The 10,221-nt window shown below is 42.5% G+C and overlaps 1 protein-coding gene across 1 annotated transcript in view; it reads left to right on the top strand.

Annotated features, from left to right (window-relative positions):
• Positions 1 to 9,450, top strand: part of TENM1 (teneurin transmembrane protein 1) — a 720,277-nt gene extending 710,827 nt beyond the window's left edge. Inside the window, exons 29-32 of the mRNA XM_007952439.2 lie at positions 2,216 to 2,603; positions 3,645 to 4,865; positions 6,075 to 6,217; positions 8,692 to 9,450. Of these exons, the coding sequence (XP_007950630.1) occupies positions 2,216 to 2,603; positions 3,645 to 4,865; positions 6,075 to 6,217; positions 8,692 to 9,450 (2,511 nt within the window). The remainder of the gene's footprint in view (positions 1 to 2,215; positions 2,604 to 3,644; positions 4,866 to 6,074; positions 6,218 to 8,691) is intronic.
• The last annotated feature ends 771 nt before the right edge of the window (positions 9,451 to 10,221 follow it).

Here is a 10,221-nt window from a genome sequence, read left to right as displayed (position 1 = left end):
CCTCCTTGGGTTTCCGAGGCAGTATCACTACGGAAGTAGGATTGCCCAACCTTCCTTCCGAGGAGTGGCTGATGGGTTTGAACCGCCAGCCATCTGGTGAGCAGTCAAGTGCCTTAGCCACTATGCTACCAGAGCTCCCAAGTGTACATTATGCATGTTTATATAATTCACATGTATAAAGATTTCTAGAATTTACATTTAGAACATGCAAACATACCTATTGTTTTCATATCACAAACTTCAGAAAATAAAGCTTGACCAAACCAATTTGCTTGATAAGATAACTCTCAAGAGAGAAGAGGTAAAGCCCCACCCCCACCCCCACCCCACCTAGGGAGTTTTCTCAGAATCTCCAAGGGTGAGTGAATTTTCTTTTTATTAAGAGATGAGATTTAAGTGCTAGACAATTAGAAATGGGATTGAGTCCTCCCTAAAACACTGCTGTTGTTATGTTTATATTTAAAGTGAAAAGATCGAGCACTATTTATGAAACACCAGTTACATGCAAGGTATTATACCTAACATGTAACTATCTCGGAAATACAGATCAGTTTAGGGGTGAGGCATACAAGAAACAGAGAATTCTTGGCTTGTAATGACATGTTCCTCCAATGTAGTTAAAACATGAATTGCAAAATAATAATAATATTTCACATGCAACTTTTCAGAAAGACATCTACTCCATGAAGTCAATAAATACCGTTTGGTCACTATAAGTTAACATACCCTGGTGTCCGCACCCCCACCCCTGACCCCCAGTCCCCGTTTACTTCACTCCATCTCTGCCCTGAAGCAACAGTGACCTTTGTAAAACACAGAGTTGACTGTTTGTTTCTCTCTAGTCTGCAAGCATCCTCTCCCCAACTTGCTTAAAACCCTAATGGCTCCCTGATGCCAACATGTTGAAGTCCCAACTCCTTCACATGGTTGAGGAAGTCCAGCATGATCTGGCTTCTGCCCACCTAACGGACCTTATCTCTTGCCACTCTCCAGTACCCGATCCCCTAGAACATGCCCATGCTCTGAACCACAACAAAACCAAACCCACTGCCATCGAGTCAACTCCAACTCATAGCAACTCCCATTGGGTTTCCAAGGCTGTAAATCTTTATGGAAATAGATTGCCTCATCTTCTTCCTGTGGAGCAGCTGGTGGCTTTGAACTGCCAACCTTAGGGTCAGCAGTCATGTCTTACCTGCAACACCACCAGAGCTAACCACACAAAATTCTTCTCATCATCTGCAAAGGCCATGTTCTTTTTCATACCAGGCCTTCACAATACCATTCCCTCTGCCAGGCATTGTTTTTGTTGTTGTTAGTGGCCACTGAGTTGGTTCCCAACTCATGGCTACCCCATGCATAATGGGACCTGACTGTTGTGATCTGTAGGCTTTTCACTGATTGCTTTTCAAAAGTCGATCACCAAGCCATTCTTCTAGTGCACCTTAGTGTGGAAATGCCTCTGAAACCCGATCAGCATCCCAGCAACATGCAAGCCTTCACTGAAGGATGGCTGGGAGCTGTGCCTGAGGTGCAGTGGCCGGGAATCAAACCTGAGATGCCCACGTGGAAATCTACCACTGAACCACCAATGCTTCTACTTCTTCCTACTCTGCCACTGCACTCCTTCCCTGTCTTCACCTGGCCAACACCTAGTCATCCTTTAGGTCTCAAGTCAGATGCCACTTTCTCCAGGAAGCTTCCCTGGACTACTTACATCTGGGTTAGCTGCTCCTCCACCTCCCATAAGCACCGTGTACTTCTCCTATCATGACACATCACAGTATATTGTAATTGTTTGGTTACTCATCTTTCTCTTCCATTAAACTGAAAATTACGTGAGAATAGACACCATTTTGTGTACTTCTGTAAGAGCTCTGGTGGCATAGTGCCTAAGGCATTTGACTGCTAACCAAAAGGCTGGTGGTTCTAACCTACCAGCCACTCCCCAGAAGGAAGATTGGCAATCTACTTCTGTAGAGATACCACCTCGGAAACCCAAGGAGGCATTTCTATGAGCTGGGACCGACTTGAGGGCAGTGAGTGGCTTGGTTTGGTTTGTGTACTCCTGTGTTGACAAGGGTGCGCCATAATGCCTGGCACAGACATAGTAGGTGCTCAATGAACTTGTGTTGAATGGATGAATGTGTATTTTCTTTAATCTCACCAAACTCAGTGGTACATATTATGCTATTTTGTCCTTGTCTCATTTCAGTCTGTGATGCTCCTCTTACACAGCCAGCGGCGTTACATCTTTGAGTACGACCAATCAGATTGTCTACTCTCAGTCACCATGCCTAGTATGGTGCGCCACAGCTTACAAACCATGCTTTCAGTGGGCTACTACCGGAACATCTACACCCCACCGGACAGTAGCACTTCTTTCATCCAAGACTATAGTCGAGATGGCCGGCTGCTACAGACTCTGCATCTGGGAACAGGGCGCCGAGTTTTATACAAGTACACCAAGCAAGCAAGGCTGTCCGAAATCCTCTATGACACCACTCAGGTCACGCTGACTTATGAAGAATCTTCTGGAGTGATTAAGACAATACATCTGATGCACGATGGGTTCATTTGCACAATCAGATATAGGCAAACAGGTTTGTGGGGAGAATGTGGTGCTATATACAACACCGCCAATATTTCCTTATGAAATTTTTGCTGATCACTGTCTAGGATAAAACCATTAACTTATAGACATTTCAATCTAACAAATTTTTACTTTAGTTATCAAATTCTCTTCCACTGAAAATTAAAAACATGTATTGTAGGCTGCACGAAAGCTGATTCCTTGAAAACCGTTATCTCTCTCTCAGCTCTCAAGAAAATTGAAATCTAAGCACCTACTTTAACAGTACTCCTGTTCCTCCCACAAGCACATTTTCCCAAAGATGCAGGTGCAAGATATGAATCTCACTGAAAGTAGCTGAAGCCCTTTGTAACCTCTATAAGCCTCAGCTGATGACAGATATCTTCAAAACGTAGAACTTCAGAACGTATTTCATCTTTTGGGTTTATAAAATGCCCAAAACTGGTTACTTTAATACTGGACTTTGTCAAAACCTGACCCTCTAACTTTGTAGCTTGAGTTAAATGAAAGGAAAGGTTTCCTCCCCACCCCCTCCAGTGATTCTAGTAAGAAAGCATGTTTGTAGCCTTAGTTTCACCATGCCAGATGGGTTATTACTTTTATAGCCCCTATAATTAAATTATTCTATAACTATACTAAGGAGCTCTGGTGGTGTAGTGGTTAAAGCATTCAGCTACTAACCAAAAGGTCGGTGGTTCAAACCTGTCAACCACTCCACGGGAGAAAGAGGAGGCAGTCTGCTTCTGTAAAGACTGATAGCCTTGGAAGTCTTAAGGAGCAGTCCTACTCATTAACTGACTCAATGGCAGTGGCTTTGGTTTTTTAACTATACTATGCAGTATTTTTTTTTTCAATTTCCTTATTTGCTGACCATCCCTATAAGGATATATATCTGAGCTGATATACCTAGACATTAAAAAGCAGAGTTCCATCTCAATCTTTTATTTTGTATGTCAAAGTATCAGTAATAAATAACCCTAGACCTTTCTGATTGTTCAACATTAATCACTTAGCTTTGTTCTCATTATTATTTTTATTTTGATTCCCATAGGGCCTCTTATTGGACGTCAGATTTTCAGATTCAGTGAAGAAGGTCTTGTGAATGCACGGTTTGACTATAGCTACAACAACTTCCGTGTCACCAGCATGCAAGCTGTGATCAATGAAACCCCTTTGCCCATAGATCTGTACCGATATGTTGATGTCTCTGGTAGAACGGAACAGTTTGGAAAATTCAGTGTAATTAATTACGATTTAAATCAGGTCATAACTACTACAGTGATGAAGCACACCAAAATCTTCAGTGCCAATGGTCAAGTTATCGAAGTCCAATATGAAATCCTAAAGGCAATTGCCTATTGGATGACTATTCAATACGATAATATGGGCCGCATGGTAATATGCGATATAAGAGTCGGAGTGGATGCCAATATCACAAGATACTTCTATGAATACGATGCTGATGGGCAACTTCAAACTGTTTCTGTAAATGATAGAACCCAGTGGCGTTATAGTTATGATCTGAATGGCAACATCAACCTCTTAAGCCACGGGAACAGTGCTCGTCTCACTCCTCTCCGATATGACCTCCGAGACCGCATTACTAGACTGGGGGAAATTCAGTACAAAATGGATGAAGATGGCTTTCTGAGGCAGAGGGGGAATGACATATTTGAATATAATTCTAACGGTCTGCTACAGAAAGCCTACAACAAGGCTTCTGGCTGGACTGTGCAGTATTACTACGACGGGCTCGGGCGCCGTGTTGCCAGTAAGTCCAGCCTGGGGCAGCACCTGCAGTTCTTTTATGCAGACCTTGCCAACCCCATAAGAGTTACTCATTTGTACAACCACACGAGCTCAGAGATTACATCGCTGTATTATGATCTCCAAGGTCACCTCATCGCCATGGAGCTAAGCAGTGGGGAAGAATATTATGTAGCCTGTGATAATACAGGCACGCCACTAGCTGTATTCAGCAGCCGAGGTCAGGTGATAAAAGAGATATTGTACACTCCTTATGGAGATATCTATCACGACACTTACCCTGACTTCCAGGTCATCATTGGTTTCCATGGAGGACTCTACGATTTCCTTACTAAATTAGTGCACCTGGGGCAACGGGATTATGATGTCGTTGCTGGCAGATGGACAACGCCTAATCATCACATATGGAAACAATTGAACCTCCTTCCTAAGCCATTCAACCTCTACTCCTTTGAAAATAACTACCCAGTTGGCAAAATTCAAGATGTTGCAAAGTATACCACAGGTATGTAAACATTATAAAACTTTCAGCTAAGTTGGAGATAGCGCAGCAGTGTTTATCACATAACCTCAGTGCCTTTGTGAGCATGCTTCCTCTTCCTGCCAGTTAGCCCGCAAGCTAGTGTGCATTCACTCTTCCTTGGTTTTCTAGAGTGAGCAAAACTGTGCAAGTGAGCACAAAACATGATGCTTTTGCATCCCATGCATTCTTTCCCTTACTTTTAAGTGGTTTCTGTTTGTCTTTTTTTTCACTCATAAAAATTTATATAAATAATTTCATAAAATAAAAATGCAAGATTACCTGCCATCAATTAAATCTAATATCACAGACCATAAGGAGCTCTGGTAGCATAGTGGTTAAGACATTCGGCTGCTAACCAAAAGGTCAGCGGTTTGAACCCACCAGCCACTTGTCAGAAGAAAGATGAGACAGTCTGCTTCTGTAAAGATTTACAGCCCTGGAAACCCTATGGGGCAGTTTTACCCTGTCCTATAACATCACTAGGGAGCTCTGGTGGCATAGTGCCTAAGGCATTTGACTGCTAACCAGAAGGCTGGTGGTTCAAACCCCCCAGCCACTCCTCGGAAGGAAGATTGGGCAATTACTTCCATAGTGGTACCACCTCAGAAACCCAAGGAGGGGTCGCTATGAGTTGGATTCGCCTTGACAGCAGTGAGTTTGGTCTGCTTTTTTGGTACAGTGTCACTAAAGGAGGTCTGGAGGCACAGTGCCTAAGGCATTTGACTGTGCAGAAGGCTGGTGGTTCAAACCCACCTGCCACTCCATGGAAGGAAGACCGGGCAATCTACTTCCCCAAAGATTTACCACTTCAGAAACCCAATGGGGGTCACTATGAGTTAGAATTGACTTGATGGCAGTGGGTTTGGTTTTGAGTCACTATGAACCAAAATCAACATGATGACAGTGAATTATTATTATTATTATTATTAAATCACAGACCATGGGGCCTGAGTCCCACTACCACATTTAGAGCTTCAGTTCAATAAACTGAGCCTGTTTCTGGGGGTATTCGCAAATTGAAAGTTTTCCCTGTACAGAAAGGATCATATATCTTAAATGGGGGAGTTCAAGGGGGATGTTTATCCCTAACTTCTCATTGCCTAAACATATTGAAGATAGGAGGGCAGCTTTCAACAAAGATTGTAAAGTAGTGCCTTAATTTTTTTTTCTTTTACATCTTATGTCTCACAGATATTGGAAGTTGGTTGGAGCTGTTTGGTTTCCAGTTACACAATGTGCTACCTGGATTTCCAAAACCCGAATTAGAAAATTTGGAATTAACTTATGAGCTTCTGCAACTTCAAATAAAAACGCAAGAGTGGGATCCTGGAAAGGTTAGTAAAAGTTTTACCTTCTCTATTTGGCTGAAAGAGAGCTCTGGTGGTGCAGTGCCTAAGGATTTTGACTGCTAACCAGAAGGTTGGTGGTTCAAACCCACCAACCACTCCTTGGAGGGAAGATTGGGCAATCTACTTCCGTAGAGATACTGCCTCGGAAACCTAAGGAGGGGTCACTATGAGTTGAATTGACTCAATGGCAGTGAGTTTGCTTTTATGGTTTATTTGGCTAAAAAAAACAAAAAGCTGAAAACTGCAGGGCATCTAACACCATGAAATGGTATCGAGATATACTTGCTTGTTTATTTTTCAATCTTCTGAATATTTACTAAAATACCATGATTAATGAGGAGGTAGACAAAAGCATCCATGAGGGATCAGGCAACCGGCACTTTTGGCAAAGAAAAGACTAGCAGGTGACTTGACGGCTGCTATGCTAGATAAACAATAAGACAAGGAACTTTTAAAATTCCAGAATGGGCTACTAAGGTCTATTATGGAATCGACATAGTGAGAACTATTCATTGAAGAAAATGAAAATATCCCATTTCCAACTGTAAAATAATTCAGGGGATGGTGCCTTGGAGTGTGGAGATAACAGAATTGAAATGATTCTGATAACAAGAAAGGAGATGAGAACCTACAAGAGAAATGAAGCAAGAATAATAAATACTCCAGGGAGAAGGTTGGAAAATAGAATGGCAAGAGATAAGGTCAATTAGGTGGGCAGAATCTAGATCACACTGGACTTCCTCAACCACATGAAGGAGGGAGACTTCAACATGTTGGCATCAGGGAGCCATTAAGGGTTTTAAGCAAGTTTGGGAGAGGGTGCTTGCAGACTAGAGAGAAACAGGCAAGACTGTACTTTACAAAGGTCACCGTTGCTTCAGTGCAGAGATGGAGTGAAGGGAGGTAAATATCAAAAACATTCTAGAGTCAGCTGAAGACTTCATCAGGTGTATGAGGTACAAATGGAAACAAAAAGCAACTTTTCCCACCCCCGACTGGGAAAAAAAAAAATATCTGTGGTGAAAAAAAAAAAAATGGCTTTAACAAAACAAAAGAGCTTGATATTTAAGTATAAAAAAGTATGTTGTTGTTGTTATGTGCCATCGAGTTGGACCCGACTCATAGTGACCCCTCCTTGGTTTCCAAGGCAGTATCACTAGGGAAGTAGATTGCCCCATCTTCCTTCCAAGGAGTGGCTGGTGGGTTTGAACCGCCAGCCTTCTGGTTAGCAGTCAAATGCCTTAGGCACTATGCTACCAGAGCTCCCTAAAAAAGTATAAGAGAAAGAAAATACTAAACAGGCAATAGGCTTGTCCCCTTTTTAAATACATATAATATGTAAATACTTTTGGAAATGAAAAGTACTTCTGAAAAAACCAAGTTAAGCAAAACGTTAATAATTGCTGAAGCTTTGTAATGGGGACAAGGAGGCTCAGTATTCTCTTTATTTTTCAGTAAGTTTGAAAATTTCCATACTGAAAGGCTTATTTTAATTAACTTGTTTTAATTGTGGTGACTATATATACAAAGAAAAAAAATCACCAATTCAGCATTTTCACATGTGCAATTCGGTGACTTAAGTCCTCATCAAAAGATCAGTGAACTCTTGCGGATTTGCCAGAGGTCATGTATAAGGTCAGAAACTACTTGAAAGCACGATCCATGCCTTATACGTCTCTTTATACCTCACCTTAACTAAAGAAGCGCTGGTGACGTAGTGGATAAGGCATTTGGCTGCTAACCAGAAGGCAGCAGTTCAAACCCACCAGCCATTCTGCAGAAGGAAGATGGACCAATCTACTTCCGTAAAGATTTATAGCCTCAGAAACCCAGTGGGGATAACCATGAGCGGGAATCGACTGGATGCCAGAGTTTGGTTTGGTTTGTAACTGATGTATTACTCTACATATAATAATAACAAGAGTCAGTGTTAGTTCAGTGGGTAAAAATGTCTGTGTTTGGGGGGAGCTGTTGTTGTTGTTATGAGCTGGTTGTTTTGATGTGCCGCCGAATTGGACCCAACTCATAGCAACTCTGTTTCTGAGGCAGTATCACTGCAGAAGTAGATTGCCCGCCCAACCTTCCTTCCAAGGAGTGGCTGGTGGGTTTGAACCGCCAGCCTTCCAGGTAGCAGTCAAGTGCCTTAGGCACTATGCTACCAGAGCTCCCTGTTATAAGTTAGACCCACTTAATTTGAAGTGCCTTCTAGCTCTTGAGATTCTGGTATCAAGTTTGAAGCTATTTCCTTATGCTCAGCTTAATCAAGATAATTAAGAAACTCATGCCAGGTGATCAAGTCACCTGTTAGTCTTTTATTTTCCAAATCTCTAATGAAGAGATTCCAAATTTGACCTGTTTTTAAATCACTCACCTTGCAAGCCTTTGTTTTTCACAAGCACCAAGCATACAGCAGGGGCCTAAGTCACACTGCATTTGCACTGTAACTTTGTCTTTCCTAGACCATCCTGGGTATTCAATGTGAGCTGCAGAAACAGCTCAGGAATTTCATTTCCTTGGACCAACTTCCTATGACTCCCCAGTATAGTGATGGACGGTGCCTTGAAGGAGGGAAACAACCAAGGTTTGCTGCTGTTCCTTCTGTTTTTGGAAAAGGTATCAAATTTGCCATCAAGGATGGCATAGTCACAGCCGATATTATAGGAGTAGCCAATGAAGATAGCAGGCGGCTTGCTGCCATTCTCAATAATGCTCATTACCTGGAAAACCTACATTTCACCATAGAGGGGAGGGACACTCACTACTTCATTAAGCTTGGGTCTCTGGAGGAAGACCTGGTGCTGATCGGTAACACTGGGGGGAGGCGGATTCTGGAGAATGGTGTCAATGTCACTGTGTCCCAGATGACTTCTGTGTTGAATGGAAGGACTAGACGGTTTGCAGATATCCAACTCCAGCACGGGGCTCTGTGCTTCAACATCCGGTATGGGACGACTGTCGAAGAGGAAAAGAACCACGTGTTGGAGATCGCCAGACTGCGAGCTGTGGGCCAGGCCTGGACTAAGGAACAAAGAAGGCTGCAAGAAGGGGAAGAGAGCCTTCGGGCATGGACAGAGGGGGAGAAGCAGCAGCTTCTGAGCACTGGGAGGGTACAAGGTTATGATGGGTATTTTGTTTTGTCTGTTGAGCAGTATTTAGAACTTTCTGACAGTGCCAACAATATTCACTTTATGAGACAGAGCGAAATAGGCAGGAGGTAACAAAAAAAAATTCTGCCTTTGCGTCACCAAAGACTGCCTGTTTTTAAAACATAAAATGGTTTATTGTATTGGTTTTCTAGATCAGAACTCTCTATATATAAATATGGAGGAAGAACATATCCAACTGCCTTTCAATGTGACGGAAGATGGTATTTTAATATTGTTTATTTAAACTCTTTAAGAAATGACAGAGATTTTTAGTTCTTGTGTGGCAGTATTCAAAAGAACACAAGTGGAACTCAAACAGCTAAAACAAACAAAACAAAAACGTTTTCAGAGAGCACCACTTTAAATTTGCTGAGCCATACATATGTTCGGATATATAGACAGAACCCCAGGTTCTCTGTCTATTGTGACACAGAGTTTCACATTTAACTGTTGGCAGAACTTGCGGGCTATTTTGCAAGGTGGTGCAATTGTATCTGAACCTCGCATTTCCAAAGACTGCCAGCCCTTTCACATTTTCCAGATCTGTTATAGGAAACTTACAAAGAAATGTAAAATGTCCTCAGCAACCATCTCCTAGAGTCAGGACCCATAGGCCCTCCTCCCTTCTTATTCCTCCTTGCTTGTTCAAGTAAATGCCATGTTGTTGTGCTGTTGTGTTTTGGCGTGTGGTGGCTGGGTTCTGTCAGCCACGCTTCCCTGTGAGCGTGGCAACCAAACCGAAGAGCCACTATTTGCTTGCGTATACATGATACCAAAGCAGCTGGTCAATTTCACCTCTCCCACACAACCTGTTTTGGCAAAACTTTTTACCAAATTGTCCAG

Source organism: Orycteropus afer, unplaced genomic scaffold, assembly GCF_000298275.1.
Source record: "Orycteropus afer afer isolate SDZICR_OR568_19922 unplaced genomic scaffold, OryAfe1.0 scaffold00337, whole genome shotgun sequence".
Classification (NCBI taxonomy): domain Eukaryota; kingdom Metazoa; phylum Chordata; class Mammalia; order Tubulidentata; family Orycteropodidae; genus Orycteropus; species Orycteropus afer.
This window is presented reverse-complemented; position numbering and strand designations above follow the sequence as displayed.